This window comes from Rhodnius prolixus, unplaced genomic scaffold (genome assembly GCF_049639745.1).
Source record: "Rhodnius prolixus isolate KJV_2025 unplaced genomic scaffold, Rpr scaffold_6, whole genome shotgun sequence".
Classification (NCBI taxonomy): Eukaryota; Metazoa; Arthropoda; class Insecta; order Hemiptera; family Reduviidae; genus Rhodnius; species Rhodnius prolixus.
In genome coordinates, this window is record NW_027411634.1 from 27371417 (window position 1) to 27394083 (window position 22667).

The window sequence follows — 22667 nt, forward strand, 5'->3', positions numbered from 1 at the left end:
TTAAACTAGGGCTTTTTTTAAAGTTAAAAAAAGTTATTAGAATTTGGACCTTAAAATTTTAAAATAATACCAAATTGAACATTTGCTGATCTATTATTAAAATATTTTTTTCTATATTGAAAGTGCCCATTTCTTCGCTGTAATTTTAATTTATTTTATAGCCCCATTACTACATATTATCTAATGGATTTTAGATTTAAAATGACTGTTTTAATGCAAATTCATTTATTAAGTTTGGAAAAAATCTCTGCTGAATTTAGATTTCTTGGCGTTCGTAGAAGTGATAAAAAACATTTAATTTTTTTAGATAAGGTTATTTCTGTGTAGAGTAACACCACTCAAGTGATCTAAAGGCAAAAAAAATAATAAAGAATAAATTAGGAGCATAGCGTGCTACAGCCTGAAGGTTATCGGAAAGTAAATTACACTGAGTATTTATTGGAATTAGTTTCATCTGATGAAGATAAGTGTTGTCCGTATTATTTTTGCTGTATCATTAAATATAAATTAAAAACCAAATAAAAAAAAAACTTTTTTCTTAACTTAAGGAGTTTAAGAAGAAGTGATTAGGGGCTTAAGAAGTAGTCGTGCTTGGATGGAACTGAACGAACAAGATTATTAAGAGAATAACACTCATTAAGCTGATATAACGACATTAATCCCCATTGTAGTTTAAGAGTAAAGCAATTTTATACAACGATTTTGTGACCTTCGTTGAACTGTTGTGGTTTTATGGAACCGTACCAATACAAAAAGAATTTTATAATTAGCCCTAAATATGGATGCGAAAATGGGGAAAAGGGTGAAGTAAATCATTTGCTTTTCTCCTGAATCAAGTACAAAATAATATTAATAATGATATTCGCATTACTCCCTAGTAACGCTACAAGAATTCTGGTCATCATGAGCCCAGAAGCGCTGCGGTGCATTTACAATTTCATTATTACGAAATAATGATATACAGTTTTAAGGAAGATATCCGCTAAAGAAACAAAAAACATTTATTACATACTTGGATATATCATACAAGCATTAAAAAGAAACAGCAAAGGTTAAGAACAATTAAGAGTCTCGTATCTCCTAGCTAAAGATAAGGAGAAGAGTGAAGATGAAGAGGCTAAAGATCTATAAAAGATAAACAAACATCAAAGAAAGGGCTGGTTTTGTTTTCCATCAATACATTTGGACTGTTGCAAGCATTAGAAGCCATCAGTTGCCATGAACAACCAATATGTTGGTTGTTTTCCAGCCCTCAGTAATGAGTGTTTACCTTGTAATCAAAACCAACATACTCGAATAAATAAATAATCTTAGGTGAACAGACCCACTCAATCTGTTAAACTTCCAACTTCATGCACAAGTACTCTGGTACAAACAACTGAACTAAGTAATTTTACTTTAATTGTTCTTATTTTTAGTTAATTCCGAATAATTATATCTGTAAATAACATAATGACCTATTAACCTAACGAATGGGGGAATTACTGTCTTAATCTTATCGAGATTTGACTGGATAATAAAAGAAAAGCAATAATTTTTATTTAATTTCTATGTAGAATTTTTCTCGTTTTTTAAATAGCATTTTTTATAATTATTACGTAATTCCTAAGTATTTAAATCATAGTATTTATTTTATGACTATTTTTTATGAATGACGTATTGTGGAAATGATTGGCTTTAAATGAGAAATTCTATAGTATATTTTTACTATATTTGAATCTCTCCTATTTACTAGAAGTGAATAGCGCAGAATGTCCCAAACTTGTAATAGGTTATCAAATGTTTAAAGAGATCCTACCTTCTTTTTTATATTTTTTATCTCAACGAAATAATTCTTAGTTAGTGTTGGGAATTATAATTTTGGTTAATTAAAATGGTTCTTAGGATTTTTCTTTAACTTGCTGTATTCAACTGCTCACTTAAAGATCTATGACTATTGTTTGACATTTCTCTTTGACACAGTTAGAAGAAAATTGGGAGAAGAAAATGAAGAAGTTTACTCTGTAAAATGTCGTCGTTTCAGCATTATCTGCGGCCATGTTATTTATATACTGTAATGGAGAATTATATTAATTGTCTACACACCAAGAAAAGTTTTATACCGGATTTATTACTACAGTAATTTGGATTTTCACTCTTTTAAGTTACTTGAAAGCAATGGCCTCGATTTTTGTAATAACTCTGTGATAACATACAAGTAGATCTATAAGTTTAATTTGAACTTTTAAGAAAAATTCATTTATATAGTATATCTGAGAGGAGATGAAGAAAAGCTCCATTCTAAATTTGTTATTTTCGCTGATGTACTCTTCAACTAACTGCACAATGAGGATTCTAGGGGTGTTGGGCTCAAAGCCGATGCCACCGCGTTCCTGAGACTCTATTGTGTCATCTATTAATTTAGAGCACTATTTAACTAGACTTTAGAGATCTATTGAGGCGCTTCTGAGTAAATTATGACGGCGTGAATTTTACTTCTCCGAAGAGGCAAACCTTGAGCTAAACTAGTCCTTTACACAGACACAATACGTGCAATGATGGAGTCTCTTCTTTTTACACAAGAATCTATACAACCTGTCCACTGCACAGTTCGTGCACTGCATATGTTTGTCTAATCTATAATGGGCCAATGAAATAATCTGAAATTGCCGCCTGGCATTGCAGAAGTAAAGCAATAGTAAGTTTAGGCTAACGAACATTTTTCACCTGTCTCTGGCTTTGATGGCCGCAATTTTTGCATGCTGCAAAAAGGGTTAAAGGTCCTTTCATCGTGCCAAATGATCGGCTGTCTCAGTTTTTCAGTAACACGAATGCCTTGGGTATCTAGTCCTTATTTTGTCTACTAACCAAAATCTCCAAATCAAAAATTTAATACAATTGCAAATTTTTCTCTATTTAGGGATAATAACAAGTAGGTAAAATGGTTTTTTAAAAGACATTTCAGAGAATTAAAACTTTTTCAATGGTAAGTATCATTTAGTTAAACCCTTTTCTATTATCTGTAAAGGTTGATGGGCAGGCAGGAATTCAAACATTTAGTAAAACTGTTGATTTTGGGGAATATTGAGGTGCGGTCATAAATTCAAAAATCAAAATTTTGTTTCTTCATAGCAACGTTTTGGTAAATATTCAGGGTATTGTTAAATTTGTGGAGTTTAAAGTTAAGCTATATCATCATAACTGCTCATTTAGTTAATTGTTAATGTAATGAAACGTTCCACCGAGAAATTGAACTTTCTCAATAATTCAGTGAGGTAAGTGTAAATCATCAGATTTGGTTTTATTTAACATCTTAAATAAAGCAACGAAAGGTAAAAACGAAGTTATTCTATACTTAAATTACGTTAAAAGTAGGACAAAATTGCTATTTTGTTCTTACAGAGCGCTGATAAAGTAATATTTTACTTTAACAGACAGAGGTAAACATTCTTCGGCTATTTTTAACTAATCCATTAAAACCAGTTGGAAATGAAATTCTCCTTTCCATTTGGTTTGGACTCATTATGTATAAAGGTGTACAATTAAAATGGCTTATAGTCTCTTCCAACTGCAATTTCACATTCGAATGGTAAAAAGACCACCAGAAGCATTTATTGCGCTTCTCGAGTAGGAAACGAGATATTTAGAATTAAATTTTAGTTTCGTTTGAAACAGTGAAATTTTTAACTTAAAATATCTCGAAAACTACTCAATAGATTTTGTTTATATTTTATCTGTATATGGAGACATCTTTTGTCTAAAATTGTATAAAATTTAGTAAACATCTGTCGAGTAATTTTAGAGATATTTAGAGTTAAATTTTGGTTTCGTTTGAAACAGTGAAATCTTTAACTTCAAATATCTCGAAAACTACTCAATAGATTTTGTTTATATTTTATCTATATATGGAGACATCTTTTGTCTAAAATTGTATAAAATTTAGTAAAAATCTGTCAAGTAATTTTAGAGATATTTAGAGTTAAATTTTGGTTACGTTTAAAACAGTGAAATCTTTAACTTCAAATATCTCGAAAACTACTCAATAGATTTTGTTTATATTTTATCTATATATGGAGACATCTTTTGTCTAAAATTGTATAAAATTTAGTAAAAATCTGTCGAGTAATTTTAGAGATATTTAGAGTTAAATTTTGGTTTCGTTTGAAACAGTGAAATCTTTAACTTCAAATATCTCGAAAACTACTCAATAGATTTTGTTTATATTTTATCTATATATGGAGACATCTTTTGTCTAAAATTGTATAAAATTTAGTAAAAATCTGTCAAGTAATTTTAGAGATATTTAGAGTTAAATTTTGGTTACGTTTAAAACAGTGAAATCTTTAACTTCAAATATCCCGAAAACTACTCGATAGATTTTGTTTATATTTTAGCTGTATATGGAGACATCTTTTGTCTAAAATTGTATAAAATTTAGTAAAAATCTGTCGAGTAATTTTAGAGATATTTAGAGTTAAATTTTGGTTTCGTTTGAAACAGTGAAATCTTTAACTTCAACTATCTCGAAAACTACTCGATAGTTTTTGTTTATATTTTATCTATTATGAAACCTCTATGGGATAAAAGAAATATGAGTGTTTTGTATTGAAGGTATGGAACATGTTCACCGGTTTCAGTTACATAATCATTACATCACCCAAAATTATAATTTTTGCATTTAAATTATTTTTACTCTCTTAATCTTTGAAAAGGTATTTGAAACATTAAATTTTACGGTTTTACGTTTTCACAGAAAATATTGGGTTTATTTATTTTATTTTATCACGCCCAATTATATGGTACGCTTGGAGACCGGTATAGATCACATTGAAAAGAGAATGTTAAACTGGTGGTCCCCAGGGTTGTTCAGATGGATGACAAAAGATTGCCAAAGAAATGTATGAAGAGGTTAACTTCTTTAGATCGCAACCCAAGTAACAATTTTAAATACAATTGGTACTTCCAGTTGAAATATAATTTGACTCGTTTTGGTGCTCAACATTTTCTTGAACCTGGTAGTAACTCCTGTTTGACTAAAGAAATTTTTAATGTTTTGGAAAAAGTAAGAAACCACAATCTCTCAGTTGACATATCTTCTGCTTTAAACTCTAGTATTCTTCCTCTATATAGGGAAAGTCAGTAACTTGGGTAAAAGAGAATGGTACTTAGAATGTAGAGGTAGTATTTTGAAGCAGAGGATTGTCAGTCAACTGAGGCTAGGCCATCCTGATAATTGTCGTGTGATCTTTAAAGGCAGTCTTTTCAATGTGGACAATCACTGTATCTGCTGCAATTTAGGTGCCCCAGACACTTTATATCACTTTCTGTTGGTATGCCCATCATTCAGATCTGTCAGGAACGAATATTTATAAGAATTTATTAAAGTTGAGCACGATAACGAGGAAAATTTACTTAATTTATTAGTTATAGACAGTCTCACTAAATTTAATAACTTGTATTACTTTGTGGTCTCTGCATTAAAAATTAGAAAATTTATTATTAATATTGAAAATTAAAGAACATTTTGTTATTTTTCTTTATAAATTTTAGTTCTTTTGGTTGTCTTTTATTTTGTTTATTTTGTCTTTAGTTTTTTAACTTTTATGTAAGAAATAATTTCGTTTTTAGTTTTTAGTTATTTTATGTTATGTAATAATTATGTATCAATACTCCATTTTTATAGGGTAGCATCCTGAGAACAAATAAAAAATTATAATTATGCTTATACTTATTTTATTTTTATTTTTGGCGTATCGACTGCTGAGGTCATTAGCGCCTATTGGGTTTATTATTATTATTTTCACAATATTTAGGAGAGAGAATCCGTGTATAGTTATCCCTAACTTCCGGCCCCTATTTCTCTGTCATAAACTTTCCAAGAATATCTTTGATTTTATCAATATTTCTTGTATCCCTAACCGGATTCGTACTTACATTCTTCATCAGATCTAGACTAGTGTACAGATTTCCACATTACTTACGTTATCGTACTTGATGAACTAAGCTGATTAATCTAGCTCAGCTAAAGGATGGAAATACGAAACCGCTACGGGACAAGAAATATGCGTCCTACGATGAATAAAATCCAAGATATTATTCTGCACTGCCCACCTAATCACATTTTCAAGAATACCTGATCATACATTGAACATTGATATACGAGGTCTGTAAATTAAGTAATGAGACTGATTTTTTAAAATTTTTTTAATCCAAAAGAATTACAATTCTATATTGCCACCTTCAAAATAACTTCCTTCTGAAGCCACACAGCGCTGGAGACGTTTCTTCTACTCCTCATAGCAGTACTCGAACTTCGATACTGGAATAGCCTTCAGCTGGTCGGCTACAGCCATTTGAATGTTTTTGACTGTCCCAAAATGAGTTCCCTTGAGGTGATTTTTTAACTTCGGGAAGAGAAAAAAATCACAAGGACTCAATTCAGGTGGGTTTGAGTACGACCCAGAAACCAAGCGCCAGAGCATGGAGTGGTACACTTCAACCTCTCCAAGGCCCAAAAAGAGCAAGGATGGCGAAGTCGAAGATCAAATGCATGCTGATTTGTTTTTTCGATATCCACGGAATCGTCCACAAAGAGTTTCTACCTCAAGGTCAAACGGTCAATCAACACTTTTACCACAAGAGGTTCTTGAAAAACTTCGAAAAAGGGTCATTCGTGCGAGACCAAACATCAAGAACAAGTGGGTGTTGCATCACGATAATGCTCTTTGTCACACAGTAATTTCAATAAACCAGAGTTTTTCGCCGGTAAAAACATTCCTGTGGCTCCTCAGTCTCCTTATTCGCCTCTGACTTGAGTCCTTGTGACTTTTTGCTCTTCCCGAAGTTGGAAAAATCACCTCAAGGGAACTCATTTTGGACAGTCGAAAACATTCAAACGGCTGTAGCCGACCAGCTAAAGGCTATTCCAGTATCGGAGTTCGAGCACTGCTATGAGGAGTGGAAGAAACGTCTCCAGCGCTGTGTGGCTTCAGAAGGAAGTTATTTTGAAGGTGACAATATAGAATTGTAATTCTTTTTGAATAAACAAATTTTAAAAAAATCAGTCTCATTACTTAATTTACAGACCTCGTATATGTCTGTACTGAATAACACACGAAATCTTTTGCCAGACCTGATATCCAATAATCCAGTTCCGTCTGTTATTATAGTATTATTGGCACATAGATAGTAGGGCACACATGTGCATTTCTCTCCACCCAGTCCATTTCCCGCATTGCTTCCAGTATCTGTTAAAGCTTCATTTCCACGTGTGTCTTCGTTGTTGTTGTTATTGTTATCATTATTATTTACTGTTTGTGCTCCTCCATCACCAGGCTGTTCGGATGGCGGTGGTCCGAATACTTCGTCAATTAGAGAGCCAAGATTCTCTGAACCTTGACCATAAACTGTTGTCCAGGAGAGCACCGCCAGCAGACACAACAGTCCTGTTGTGCGCCCCAACATCTGGAATAACACAATTAAGAATTCATCAGTACAAATTAAATTGAAAGCATCGTAAAATAAAGATAATATATAAAGCTAAGATCAAAATATCATGCAGCATTAATGCTATAAAAAAAATTATCATCAATCAAGGCATATTTAAAGAATTATTAAATATCTTAGAACAAAATTTGTGGGCATAAGCATGTTATTGTGGGTATTCATTTCATCCGATAGGTTTCGGAATTCCATCCACCATCAGAGATTGACTCATCTCTTTGATTAAAGAATTCGACTATCATTATGTTTCCTTCATACATTACACTTGCTGATTCAACGATTTATTCAGCACTACACTCCTAACCTTATTTTTACATCAACAAATGCATATCCCTTGCAAAAGCAAGATTCGTGGAGATTTCTGTTTGAGAATTTGAGTTGAAGGAAATTTTATTTTTAAAAAATAAAGCAAACCCAAAGTTCTGTATGCTAATTAGTTTCTTCTTTTTTTTTTGGTGGTAACAAATAACAAAAAAAGAAGCAAAAAGTTGAAATTTGACATTGCGCTTCGGTACCCACTAGAGCAGGGGACCCCAAACTTTTTACACAGTTCACTGTCCCTCAGAACGTTGGAGGGCCGGACTGTATCAAAAAACTATTTTAAAGTAAGAAACAAAAAAACAAAACGGGAACAAATAGAATATTTCAAATAAAGAACAAGTAAATTTAAATCAACAAACTGCCCAGTATTTCTGAGGGAACTATGGACCTGCTTTTGGCTAATGAGATGGTCAATGTCCGGTTTAGTTATAGTGCTTTGCCTTTCTTCCCACTTCTGGCTGTTATTTTACACTGTTTTCGGAGCCGTGACGCGTCCGTCCCGCGTCATCGGAATTAGTACTGTACATGAGCGACGCAGCGCTTTGCGACACCGTCACGTATAGTGCTCCTCTCACTGACCACCAATAAAAGAGATGCCCCTTCCGGAAGTACGGCGGGGGCCGGATAAATGTCCTCAGGGGGCCGCATGTGGCCCGCGTAGTTTGGGGACCCCTGCAGTAGAGGTTTTCACAATAAGGTTTTGGTAAAAATAGGTCAACCAATTCTGCCAAGGGTAATTTTGGATAGATTCCTTCTACAGTAACAATTTTCCAAAATGTCCGGCAGTGGAAGCAGTTATAGAAAGACCTTGAAAGATCATGCCTACATTTTGTAATGCAATTACTTATTTATTATAGTTTCCTTCCTTGTTTTTATGCTTTTCTTTAACACTAAACCTACCACGGCCGGTCAATTGACCGTTTTTTAAATTTGGTTTAAATTTTCTAATTACAGCGTTATCATACCGCCATTAAACTTCACGACTTTTCCTAAAATATGTATACAATTGTTTTTTTAACATTCACTTCTTTTCCTAATATTTGATTTTTGAGAAAAATTTGTAGTCCCTCTTAACTACCGTGACCGGTCATTTGACCGGCTGAATATTTTCATTTTATTTACTTATTTTAATACTTTATTTTATTTATTTATTCATTTTCTTTGTATCAGAATTCTCTCGAAAATTCAATTTGATAATGCATTTATTGGATTATTGTTTGCACGTGGTGCATATGAGACAAAAAATGTACGATATTGCCCATTTCTATGGAGTGGGGACGAGCATTCTTCTCAAACACTGTGAGCAGAAATGTATAGACGGAAATTGTGAGGTTTATTCGAATGGATCAAAGAAATCATCGCCGATAAATTTGCTTTGATTTCTAAATTTTGGAATAAATTCGTAGAGAACAGTCAAAACTTTGCTAACCAGGAGCATATATCTCTTCCAAGTACATTTGTTCCCAACAAAGTCAAGGTGCAGATTTACTCAGTACAAGCCAAATAAACCGGGCAAATTTGATATCAAATCTTGGCTAGCGTTTGATGATGCAATAAAAGGCTTTCCATTTTTTTGGAAAACGTGAAAGCAGAGAACCTATAGTTCCGCTTGGGGAGTTGGTCGTTCTGAAATTAGTAGGAATATACACAGCTCGTGGAAGAAATATAACCGTGGAAAATCTCGGAGATGGCCTCAACTAATAGTTTTCAATATCCTAGACTTAGCCCCGGGATAAATAAATGCATGGATTTTTTTTAATAAAAAAAAACTACCGGAAGTGAAATTTCAAGGCAAAATTTGTGTTACCATTGCAAAAGCATGACAAATATTAGTACTCGAACAAATGATCGGAAAATAGCCAAATAAGATACTGCAAAGGCAATAAGACTAAAAAATGCTGTCTAAACTGTAAAAAATACAATTGAGAAGCCCATAATTATATAAAATGATGCAAAAAAGAGTAAAATCTACGAGATTTATTTTTAAACAAAAGGAACAATGCTTTTTCATTGTTAAATAATTATTATCTTCATTCTAAAATAAGAAATTTAAGTGATTTTAAAGTGCGGTCATTTGACCGGTCATGGTAGGAATAGTTATGCATAAATGTCGGTAGGTTTAGTGTCAATATTTAACTTTTTTTCTTTTCATTAAAATGTCCCTAATTTTGTTTATTATGCTTAATTTTTATTTTGAAAAATTCAGTGATTAATTTTCACATTATACCTAGTTTATTTGAAATACAATTTCAGTTTTAATTAAGCTGGCATTGCATTTCCTTTATTTAAATTTAGTTTGTACTTAAATTTGTATTTATTCTTAAAAATAATTCAAATTGTTTCCTTCTTCTTTCTTTTTCCAGCGCCATTTTTTATCCCGTCTTTTTGGAAATTGGAATTTAATGAAAACCATATTGGTATAGTATTATTTTTTTTCCATTTCAAATGGCGGTTACAAAAAATCCATGGGGAAACGAAACAGGAAGTGAAACACAGTGGAATGCCCCAGTCATTAAATTATTGTTGATAAAAAAACCCCCTTTAACAGAAATAGTTATTTATTTAACAAGTGTGGAAAGTAGTACTTTTCCTCACGCGAGGCAGGGTTTGCACGCACGAGCGAGCGAAGCGATGCGAGTGCAAGTGCAAATTGCCGAGTGTGAGGAAAATTCTTTACACTAGAGTTAAATATTATATTTTTTCTGCAACCATTTATTAACTAAAAAAATTAAAAATTTCATTTTTACAGTCTACAAAAAGTAATTTATTTATTATAAACATTTATTGTTATATTACAATTATTTACATTACTTACGTATTTACATTACTTATTACATTTTCTGCTGTTTCTTTTATTGATGGAGGAGTGTTTTCTAAACAGGAATCACTAGAATCCATTTTAAATTTCTATAAGGTAACACTATAACCTTTTTAACTGTTATAATTAAAAATATCTAATTATTTATTAAAGTATTATTTTTATTTCTATATTCCTTTCAATTTTTATTTTATTTTTTAATATTTTTTTTTTAATTATTTAGTTACGTTAAATAAGCTTATTAAAGTTTTACAGAAAATATTTATGTTAATAACAAAACTTCTTATATCAAGGAAGCACAATAAAGTTTTTCCACACACTAGTGCGGAAAGTGACACTAATGGGAATTTCCCCCCACTAGTGTGGGAAGTTGGGCATTACACAGCTGATTTTAATTGAGTAATGAGAACTTCCCTACATGGTTGCAGAAAAAAATAAATTTGTTGAATACGTTACAAATAGAGACTTCATGTTTTTTAGAGCAACAAAATAGAGCGTCCAAAGTATTTTTTTTTTTAATACAAGGAAATTTGCGAATAAAAGAATATTTTTGTAACTAGGTCACATCATTTTGATATAATTATAGCATTAAAAGTTAATTACTCGAGATTTCCCGTAGTTTAGCCAGTCATTAATAAGGAAACTATAGAACTTAAGATTCTGCTATTTTTTCCTTTTAATAGTTTTTCTATTAATAAACGATATTTAAGTGACCTCATTAATGGCCACAATTATCACAGAAAAATGTAGCAAGCTTGAGTAATTATTATCCTCTTCATGGCTACAACATCAAGGAAGGCAGCATGAGTTCTTCAAGGAGGATCTTACCATCTCAAACACTGAGAAGGGGACTTTAACCGGTTATGTATGTTTGACGTGTACACACGTCAAACCAAATCTCTGTTACGGTGCGTTCATCGTGTTGAAAAATATAAAATTGCCATTAACTATAAAAACTCGAAATTTTAATGAAACACAATAAGAATATTATTTGGTGGGATGTTTCCTTTATCTTACCAATAGAAATGCCAAGTATTCTATACGGAGGGGGTTGGAGGGAGTCAGCCTAATGATAAGTGGTTGGTACATGTTTGGTCTTCGCATTAGAGATTGGGGAATTAGGCACACAAATAGAAGCTCTCAACCCTTGTGCAATGCCCCGTTTTTACCTTTTAGATAGAGGTTCAGACCTCAGTACGAGCATGATTTTCATTTTGCACAGAATTCAAAGCTCTTTTCTTCATTTGTAAAAGCTCTTGCGTCCCTAGTTAACTAGAGTAATGTATACGGTGAAGCGGTGCAAGATTTTGAATGAGCACAGAATGCTCTATAATCTCAAGCCCCCAGAGATTGCAGAAAAAGTCGCTTGCAGTGACTAAACACGTGGCAGGAGTCCCCTGCACTGAGATATAATCTGTTATAATAACAAGATGGAGAGATATAATCCCTCCATCTTGTCTTAATTATTTTTAATCTAACATGTTTCGGTTGGCTCATCTTCTTGCAAATGTTGATTATTTACTCAGCAAGCAGTACGGTAAGAAAATTATCTCAAGCCTAACTAAAGTACCAACTTGGAACTGCCAACTCTTTATGGGAGAAGCAGACATCGCTGAATGCATTAAAAAAAAAAAGGATGATTGAGTTGGTTAGGACCATGTGGAGAGGATGGGTGGAGAACAGAATCCCGAAACGCCTTTTATATGGAAGGTCCGGGAGGCGTCAGAATAAGAGGTAGGCCAAGACTGAGATGGCTGATGACGTCGAAGGGGATTTAAGGGAAATGGGTTTGCAAAAGTGGAGATTGTAGGCTCTTGATAGTGCTCAGTGGAGAGCCTTGATTGAGGATGCCCTGGGTCCTTTCTGTACTATAGCGCCGAGGAAGAAGAAGAACCATAGTAAAAGTAATTGACTAAATTATGAACACAATTTCGAGTGTCAAAAATTTTACCTAAAAAATAAATAAACTGCAGCCCTCACTAAGTTCTGGAATTTATCAAGGACAACAATTTTTTGATATATCCGCAATTTTAGGTTTAAAGAGTGTACAAAATGAACACTTTTGAAAGATACTTAAAACATCAACTCTGTAAAAAACTTATTTCTAAAGTTTCCATTTAGACAGAAGTAAGCATTACTAAGTTACCGGATGTCTAAATTAAATCATGAATTCCCGAAGTAATCCTCTTTTTTCCTTGATACCAGCCACTTGGAAAGAGAAAAAAATGCATAGAGTTCAGTTATTAGATCCGGTGAGTGAATGTGAAGACGTCAGAAAAACACGAAGAACAAAAATTATGAGACAGACAAAGCAATAACTAAATTCATTTTTATATACTAAGAAAACATACAAAGGAACTTGGGAAATACCTCTAGAAACGGTTAATTACATTTCCTGTTGGAACAGCGGTTAATTTTTTTTGATTATTTTATTGATTACGATAAGAATCAGAAAACCACAGACAGAATGTTACTCATAAAAAACCGAAAGAGGGGGGGAACTGAAGACAATACTTTGTTTTTAGTTCTGTGAATTTCATTCCAACTCGACTTTATTGAGGAAGGAAAGCACAGAAACTGTTATTCCTTGACTTTCAATTCTTATTAGAGCAATTTGTATTGGCAATTAGTTGTAAGCTGAATTAAATGTAACTAAAAAATAGAGTAGTCTAGGTTAGAGTGTTCAGAACAATGGACTTCCCACGCAGATCCACTTGAGTTTTCTCTTCCAAAAAGCCTCGTATAGGTTACTGTTCAATGATTATCGTAAAGGGCGAACATTGAGCGTTTTTGGTTTGAGATGGAAAGAACATTATTTTAAAGTTTTAAAACTATTCTTTCATTCTGCGAAACTGCTTTACAGACTACTTGGACGACGCTCTAAATTGCCCATTGAACTCAAACGTTTAATATATATGTAGTTCTATTCTCAAACCTATGTGGACTTACGGACTAGAGCTGTGGGGTTCAGTCAAACCTACAAACGTAAGGACGGTACAAACATTTCAATCAAAACTCCTCCGACAGATAGCTGACGCTCCTTTCTACGGTGACTAACCTCACTCTTCACAACGACCTCAACATTCCCTACATAGACCAACTCGCCAAGACTAAATATCAAAAATTCCATACTGCTCTCTCTACTTGCTCAAATCCTCTTCACTGTCTCTCGCTTCCTCTGACATCCCTAATACTCCTCGCCGACTGAATGGCTAGTGGCCCCGCGACTTCCTTGTAGGCTGAAGACCTAAATCATTATTCTCCTATCTCTCCTCTCTCCTCCTCGTATTCTCCTCTTCACATTCCCCTCTCCCCTATAGAGAGTGCTACCGCTGGGTAGCTTCTCTCCTCCTGCTCTTCCCGCTCCAGTACATCTCATTCACCTCCTATTTACCTATTGTATATATTTATACAGATTGTAAATTACAAAATAAATAAATAATAAAAATTCTTTCATTTAGTTTACAACGCCACAACTTCCTTAATGAGATTATTTCTAAGAATATGTCTACAAAATAATTTAGGTAACATGATCTATTTAAGCTGGAACATAAAATTTAATAACTAAATAATTTCTTTAAGCTTTTAACTCGTGTGTGGTCTCGAACGGAGATTCACTAGGAAGCTCAGTGCTATTTCGTGGCATGATACCCTCGTTAAGCCGAGGAATACTTGTTTTCCAGACAGAGCTGGTTGCGATAAACAAAATAAATGCAGTTAGGTTTTTTGAAGGATAATCAATTGCAGATTCTCAAATCGGCTTTACTGAATATTAAGTCCCATGAAGTTAATTCTAGGCAGTGTTTGACTGTTTTTCGTGGACGGACATTTAAAAGAGAATTGGTACACCTGAGTCGCAGTTTTTCTGACTTTTTTTTTTAAATTTAATTTTAAAGGCAGCTTCTCTTTATGAGAAATTGTTCCTATTTGTATGCTTTTTCAAGGCAGTTAAGGGGTTCTTCTTGGAGATGTCTTGAATTTTCTTCTTGGATTTCTTCAGAAAGATCCATTACAGTTTATGGTTATAATGACTTACAACGTATAAAGTATTAATAAACATCAAATGTTTGACTAAATTTATTAATTTGGAGAAAATCGACTGGCAGTTAAATTGAAAATTTCTAGAAATTCTGACATTTTCTCACAAACAGCACCTAAAATTTTATTTAACTTTGTATGTACTTAACAAACATATAAAACTACAACTTTTACTTGTAACATTTTTTTTCAAATTAATAATTTGATTCAGGGATCGCCAGAAAGAGCCGTTGGGTAGATTCATTCTAAAGGAATAAGATTGAAATAAAACTCTTTGAAAGACTTTGAAGAAAATTTGTAGGTTATAGAATAATAGAAAAAGTCTTACTACAAGTTCACACAAGGATTTAAAATATTTTGCAATAAATAGTGAATAATATGCTCGTCTCCCAATATTCACCCAAATATTTATTTATCTTCTTGTAACTCTATGAAGGGTACAATTCTATATTATTCTGTAACTTTTTATTTCCTTCAATTTCAAACTAACCAATAAATATTAAAAAAAAAATAAATATGCAGATACATATTTTAAAGCTTCAAGCATTTAAAGCATTAAGAAAAAGAACATGAACAAATTGTACGCGACCTTGAATAAGATTAATAATAATCTAAAAATGAAGAGGAAACAGCTTACCGTTGATTTATACCTTTAAGAAGCACGTTTTTCGGGAGATATCGTTTTTTATTTGGAATTTGAGAAGAAATTTTTGCTGACAATTTAGCGCTAAGAATCCTAGACGAAATCAAAAAAAATACTACGAAAAAATTATACAGTAAACAGCAAAGTGGTGTGAATAATAAAAACAGACAAACAAATAATATTTGTGAGAGATTTAGTTGAGTGAGCCAGATTATTGGATGGTATTTTTGGAGAATTGTTTTTTAAAATCATTGCTCTAGAAAATTAATATACTTGCAGCAATTGATACCAACTTAACGTTAATGACACGACTTCCTCAAATAAACAGATGTCCTGCTGCAACTGTTTGGGTTTCAGCCTTCCTCGGTACATGCTTCTTTACTTCACAACCAACCCACATATGTTTGTTTTTACTTATTTGAGAAGTAAATGCATTACTTTTGTCGTTTTGAAACTATATTTTACCTCCTGATTGCAAAGATTTCAGCTTAGAAAACTATTTGAATAACTGTCCAGAGAACATCTAATGAATGACTTTCCGGTTTCTGCCTCCCGAGCTAAGGACAATTGGAGTTATCTTTAAACCGGATAGATAGATAGTTAATCTTTGTTGACAAGGCTACTTCCCTAGCCGTTCATTAAGTTATCCTCTGTCATTGATACCGCTACGTGTACGAGGTCAGTAAATTAAGTAATGAGACTGATTTTTTAAAAAAAAATTATTCAAAAAAAAATTATTCAAAAAGAATTACAATTCTATATTGTCACCTTTAAAATAACTTCCTTCTGAAGCCACATAGCGCTGGAGACGTTTCTTCCACTCCTCATAACAGTGCTCGAACTCCGATACTGGAATAGCCTTCAGCTGGTCGCGGTTGCAGCCGTTTGAATGTTTTCGACTGTCCCAAAATAAGTTCCCTTGAGGTGATTTTTCAACTTCAGGAAGAGAAAAAAGTCACAAGGACTCAAGTTAGGCGAATAAGGAGGCTGAGGAGTCACAGGAATGTTTGGAGTGGCACACTTCAACCTATCCAAGGCCCAAAAAAGCAAGGATTGGCGAAGTCGAAGATCAAATGCATGCTGATTTGTTTTTTCGATATCCACGGAATCGTCCACAAAGAGTTTTCTACCTCAAGGTCAAACGGTCAATCAACACTTTTACCGAGAGGTTCTTGAAAAACTTTGAAAAAGGGTCATTCGTGCGAGACCAAACATCGAGAACAAGTGGGTGTTGCATCACGATAATGCTCCTTGTCACACAGCCTCCTTATTCGCCTCTGACTTGAGTCCTTGTGACTTTTTTTCTCTTCCCGAAGTTGAAAAATCACCTCAAGGGAACTCATTTTGGGACAGTCGAAAACATTCAAACGGCTGTAACCGTCCAGCTGAAGGCTATTCCAGTATCAGAGTTCGAACACTGCTATGAGGAGTGGAAGAAACGTCTCCAGCGCTGTGTGGCTTCAGAAGGAAGTTATTTTGAAGGTGACAATATAGAATTGTAATTCTTTTTGAATAAAAAAATTTAATAAAAAATCAGTCTCATTACTTAATTTACAGACCTCGTATAATATTTAGCAAGAGAAGTTGCTTTCGATACTTGGTATTCCTTGTTAGCTCAAAATAACTTGAGGATTGATTGGTAATTGCTGCCTTTTTAGGCTGAGGTTGAAAGAGTTGAAATTCCAAAAACTTCGTTTAGAAGACACTATAAACAGCAAAATGAGAAAAATAATTTGCTCACAGATTTTGAAGATGAAACTCTGCTCTACCGTTTATTTTATTTATTTTACAGTAAATGGACCACTGGATTGAACCGGATAAAACCGTCAAAAATTATAACAAATATCTCAACTAACACATTCCTAGCACCACTTAAAATATTGTTTTTGTCCTTCAGTTCACTCTCAACACCTAGAACTCCTATTTCAAACTGATCACCTTTTTTTTTGGATTTAAACTTAAAATATTTTGATAGTATTATTAATAAGTAAAAAAGAACAACACCAGTTCTCTGTATTCCTCATCACTTTGTCAGGGTTTCGATTTAAGTGCTGGAAACTTTTCTTTATAATAAATCTATTATTTCTTAACCATTTGCAATATAATGTTTTTAGTGTTTTGTTTTATCAATTTTTAAATTAAGGAGCTTCAATATCTAACCTTTTCCAGTGCATTGGCGACCTCCGTAAGGTGTTACATTCTCCTACAGCTTCTAGAAAGAAACAAAATCTGTGGTGGCAATTGGATTCGAATCTGGAATTTCCGCTTGGGAATACAGAATGCCAACAATTGAGCTAAAATCCCTCCCATAATGCTTCCTTACAACCTTTTTTTTTTTATAACTAAAAGAAATGACGCAATGTGCATCCATGTTTTAGCAAATTCGTGCCCAATTAAAATCTATTAGCAATCTGTATTAGACAGATACTCCACAAGGTAAATACTATATTATACACGTAAGCTTTTTATTTTATTCCAAATATATCAACTAACCATCTCTATATCTTTATTTTACAAATTGTTTTTTAATCACAACAAACTTAATTATAAAGAAACAGGTTTCAACAGCAGTTTTGTAGATGACCTAGCCTGTATGTCGACAGCTAAACACAGCTAATGAGGCTAAAATTGAGTCTAAAACCGGTAGATTCTTTCCACTCTGATGAATATAATCGAATATTTTATAATAATTAATGCTACTAAACATATTTTATAGCACAGGATATGTCTAAGGGTTTCTAACCTTACCATTTAAAATAAAGATTACACAGTAAACTCCCATTAAATAGAAAATTATCAAAAACCAGAGTTAACCTTAAAAACATAACGAGTTTACGAAACATCATTGAGCAAACAAGCAAGTTTTTATAAGCTTTGAATAAAGCATACACCCAACAGAAGGCAGTTGTTATTGGTCCGGCAATGAAAGCAATACCAACTAACATGTTTACTGTACGGCGAACTATACCAAATACCGCACAATCATCTTCCTCGCCTAACAATGTTCTTAAAGCACAACCTTGAGCTCTTCGTGGTACAACTCACCTGGAATGCACTAACTAAAAGCAGAAAAACTACTTTAAGGGACTTTGAAAGATGATAGCACTACTGGCGCGTATCGAGGTTATGTTTAGTTAGTAGCATCTCTTGGAAGAACACACACCAAGTTTCAACCAGATCGGTCTATTTCTTTGTGTTTGGCATTCGTTTGAATCGAGGAAGTCGAGTGATTTTCAAAAAATGGACGAAAAAGAATTTCGTGTGTTGATTAAACACTACTTTATGAAAGGCAAAACGCCTCAGGAGACTAAAGAGAAGCTTGATAAACATTATGGTGACTCTGCACCTTCGATTAGAACAGTTTATAAGTGGTTTCAAAATTTTCGGAGTGGCCATATGGACACAAGTGACACTGAACGTTCTGGACGCCCTGTTGAGGTTACTATTCCAGAAATCATTGATAAAATCCATGATATGGTGATGGATGACAGAAGAGTGAAGGTGCGTGAGATTGCTAGTGCTGTGGGCATCTCGAATGAACGGGTACATAATATTTTGCATCAACATTTGGACATGACAAAGCTATCCGCAAGATGGGTGCCGCGTTCGCTCACGTTTGACCAAAAACGAAATCGTGTGAAGTGTTGCAAGGACGGTTTGCAGCTGTTCCAGAAGAATCCGCAGGACTTTAAGCGTCGTTTCGTCACTGTGGATGAAACATGGATACATCACTACACTCCTGAGACCAAAGAACAATCTAAACAATGGGTTACCAAGGGGGAATCTGCGCCAAGAAAGGCGAAGACCGTTCCTTCGGCCGGAAAGATTATGGCGACTGTCTTTTGGGATTCGCAAGGAATAATCCTCATCGACTATCTGGAAAAGGGTAAAACTATTACAGGTGCATATTATTCATCGTTATTGGACCGTTTGAAAACCGAGCTGCAAGAAAAACACCCACGATTGGCCCACAAAAAAGTCCTTTTCCATCACGACAACGCACCAGCTCACACCTCAGCAGTTGTGGTCGCAAAATTAATAGAAATAGGGTTCCAACTCGTTTCACATCCCCCCTATTCTCCAGACTTGGCTCCCTCGGACTACTATTTGTTCCCCAATATGAAGAAATGGCTGGCGGGAAAAAGATTTTATTTAAACGAGGAGGTGATTGCAGAAACGAATGGCTATTTTTCAGACTTGGACAAATCCTATTATTCTGAAGGGATCAACAAACTAGAGCAGCGTTGGACGAAGTGTATAAGCCTAAAAGGAGACTATGTTGAAAAATAAAAAAGGTTTACCCCAAAAAATTAAGTAGTTTTTATTTTTGCACGGACTTTTCAAACGACCCTCGTACTTAATAAACTTTCATAATTATAAAGCCTGCTTTAGTATCTCTTAAATATTTATTTAGAAACCGCTTTCTATTAGGGCGAAACAGGGGGCAATCAATCAAAAAATAAATTATGTTATCGATTCTTGATATATTATAGCTTAAGCAAGGAAAATTGAATTTTCTTCTTTGACGATTATCCTTTCATAATTATCCCTCGAAATCTTAACTGGGATATCAATTTAGTCTTAATAAAATGGATATTAGTCTTTAGGTAATCCTTCCTTAGACCTAGATTGCTAATATTTTAAAAGAATAATTAACTACACTACATTTTCTTGAAGCAACTTTGAAATTCTAGCAGTTCCAAATATATTTAATCCCAATTAAATAAAGCATATCCTTTAATACCCAAGTAATCAATTAAAATGACTCTTTTGAAGAATAGTTAGTTTAAAATAACATTTTATGGCATTTTTTTAAAACAGCCTTTTGTAACATTGCTACAGCAATAGCTCTTCTTACCTGGCTTTATACAACAGTTTACTCCAACATTCTTTTAAAAATTTTACACTTCATATGAAAGCGTTCCATCTTTATCCTAACTTAATAATCCGCAGTAATTATAAGAAGAGGTTATAAAAGATTTATAAAAATTTTTAGCAGCCATCAAAGACATTTGCATACTGACAAGACCAGATTTCAAGCATTTATAGAAGTGAGCACATTCGCTTAAAGTAATCAATCTGACATTTGTAAAACCAAGAGTTTACATTTTGAAAAAAAAACAATTTATGAATTCTGAATTTTTTTTAAAAAACAAAGGTTATGATGAAAAATTATATATTAAAAGAGGTACAACCCAAAAGGAATGAGGCTGCAGGAGGCGAATCATAACCTAGAAGAAAACCGTTTCTATTCCGGTAACTCAGCAATTTTCCCCTGAAGAAGTGCAAGAAGAACTTGACCATTTCATTTTTTTTGTTTGCAAACGCTGAAATTGAAATTCAAAGTGAGATTTTTTTAGAGAAATAGATACACGATTGTCCATTACTAGCCTGATAACATTAGTCAAGGCATGAAAAATGAGCAAGCGAACACATGTTCTAACCCCGCCACAAGCAAAATCCCCCAATTTTTTCTGTACTTGGAGCATTCTTTAAAATGTATTGACATACTCGCTGGGAATGTTTGTTAATATATATGAATTAAAAAAGAATAAAAGAAGTGTGCTCTTATAACATTAATTCGTAATCATCTGGCCTAGAGGTTTGCAAGAGCATTCTATCTTAAACTTTGTGGCCCTATTTACGGTGAGGTACAGCCAAGTACAATAACTAACAGAACATTGCAATATTTATGGTTGCAGCAACAATAAGCCGCTGGCTCAACTTTCTTCTTAATAAATGGTAAAAACTCCAGACCAGAGGCAAGCCAAAAAAGTTAACCACTCACCTAAACTTAACGACGATATTACTTAAACAAGACTGATCGGCTATTTGGATGATCGAGAACCTCTGCAAACATATACATCGCACAGACCTGACAATAGAAAGCTAAGTAAGTTTTGCCTGGAATAAGAGTAAACGGCTCAGCAATAACATAGGGATTGTTTAATGCTCAAAGTGCGGCTTTTCGAAGAAGAAAAACTCATTCATGCCTTCTAACTTTGTCCAGGAGATCAAGTATCTAGCTGTCTCGTTTAAGTAATAAATCTATTTGTATTAACCTTGCCAAATTACTATATTTTACCTTCTCATGAATCTACCTAGTAAAAGATAAATTCTACAATAAATTTTACACTCAAATATTCACAGAATTAATTGCTATATTATTTTACAATGAATAATTCAAAGTAGTAATACTACATCCTGTTTTAAAACGTTGCCTGTTTACTACACACTAAAATCTAGCCAAAGCGATAAAATAATTTTTAGTTATTAAATAACTATTTAAAGATTTACCACAAAATATTATAACTGATATATTGTAGTAAATATTTGCTAGAAATATTTTGCACTTTCCGTTATCATTGATATTATTATTAATAGATAAGAATAGTTTTGATAAACACAACTGATTGATGTTCCATTATTCAATTTGTCAAAAATAAACTATTATGTGTATCCCATTATTTTTCTGTAGATTGTTTTTCTGTATTTTTACAAGAAATGTGATTTTTTGTTTACAATAAAACCTTAGAATAACTATTAAAATAGAAACTCACTTGTTAATATTATCCTCAGTTGTTATTTTAGCAAGTTCTCAGTCTGGTCAACAAAGAGAAATAAATAAAAAAATAAAAAATAACTACAAACTAGATAACGGCACACACTCGACTTAGGCCAGATCAGTTCTGTGAATGCACTAAACACAACTGCTGGAGATTTCAGTGTTTTCTGGTGTGGATGCCAGGGTCAACTCACGTGACGTCACACTGCCCCTCTCAATACCAGTGAGTTAGATATATGTCAAAAGAGCGGATGCTAAGCAACTCTCAGAAACACTGTATTCTCCCTTCAGTTGATTCTCCCTTCGGTTTGAGAGAAAGAAATTGATAATTTAAGTAAAAAAGATTTTAAATGAACTGAGAATTAGACTATTTAAATAATATCTAATAATTTTATTATCTATTAGATCATTAAAAAAAATTTATTGCAAACAAGTACACAAATTTCTCCTATCGTTATTTACATAATTAATTTTGCAAAACGCGCTAATTTGGTACAAAATGCAATAACGTAATAAATAAATTCATTGAAAATTACAATGTATGTTAAAAGGTACAATTTTCGAAAAACTCCCAAAATCTTCGAAACTTATTGAAAAGACATACAAAATATTTAAATCTAGACAAACAGGTAGCTTTCACCAATCATTTTATATTTGAAGGCAACCCTTTATGTTTGTTTTAGCTCTGGCCGAAAAAGTAGGTGACAGAGACAGAAAAAGTAGAAATCTGGACGAACTTGAAGCCAATTCGGTGATTTTCCTTTGTATTTTACCTTCCATTTTCCAAATAAGGGCAACCC

The 22667-nt window shown here is 33.3% G+C and overlaps 1 protein-coding gene across 2 annotated transcripts in view; it reads right to left on the reverse strand.

Moving 5' to 3' along the window:
- Nucleotides 1-22031, reverse strand: part of LOC141460117 (phenoloxidase-activating factor 2-like) — a 32627-nt gene extending 10596 nt beyond the window's left edge. Inside the window, exons 1-2 of one of the 2 annotated variants that reach the window (XM_074139804.1) lie at nt 21863-22031; nt 7112-7443 (exon numbers count right to left, since the gene is read on the reverse strand). In XM_074139804.1, coding sequence (XP_073995905.1) covers nt 7112-7443 — 332 coding nt within the window. In that variant the 5' untranslated portion in view covers nt 21863-22031. The remainder of the gene's footprint in view (nt 1-7111; nt 7444-21862) is intronic. The other variant, XM_074139805.1, reaches the window with a different exon arrangement.
- Nucleotides 22032-22667: the final 636 nt, after the last annotated feature.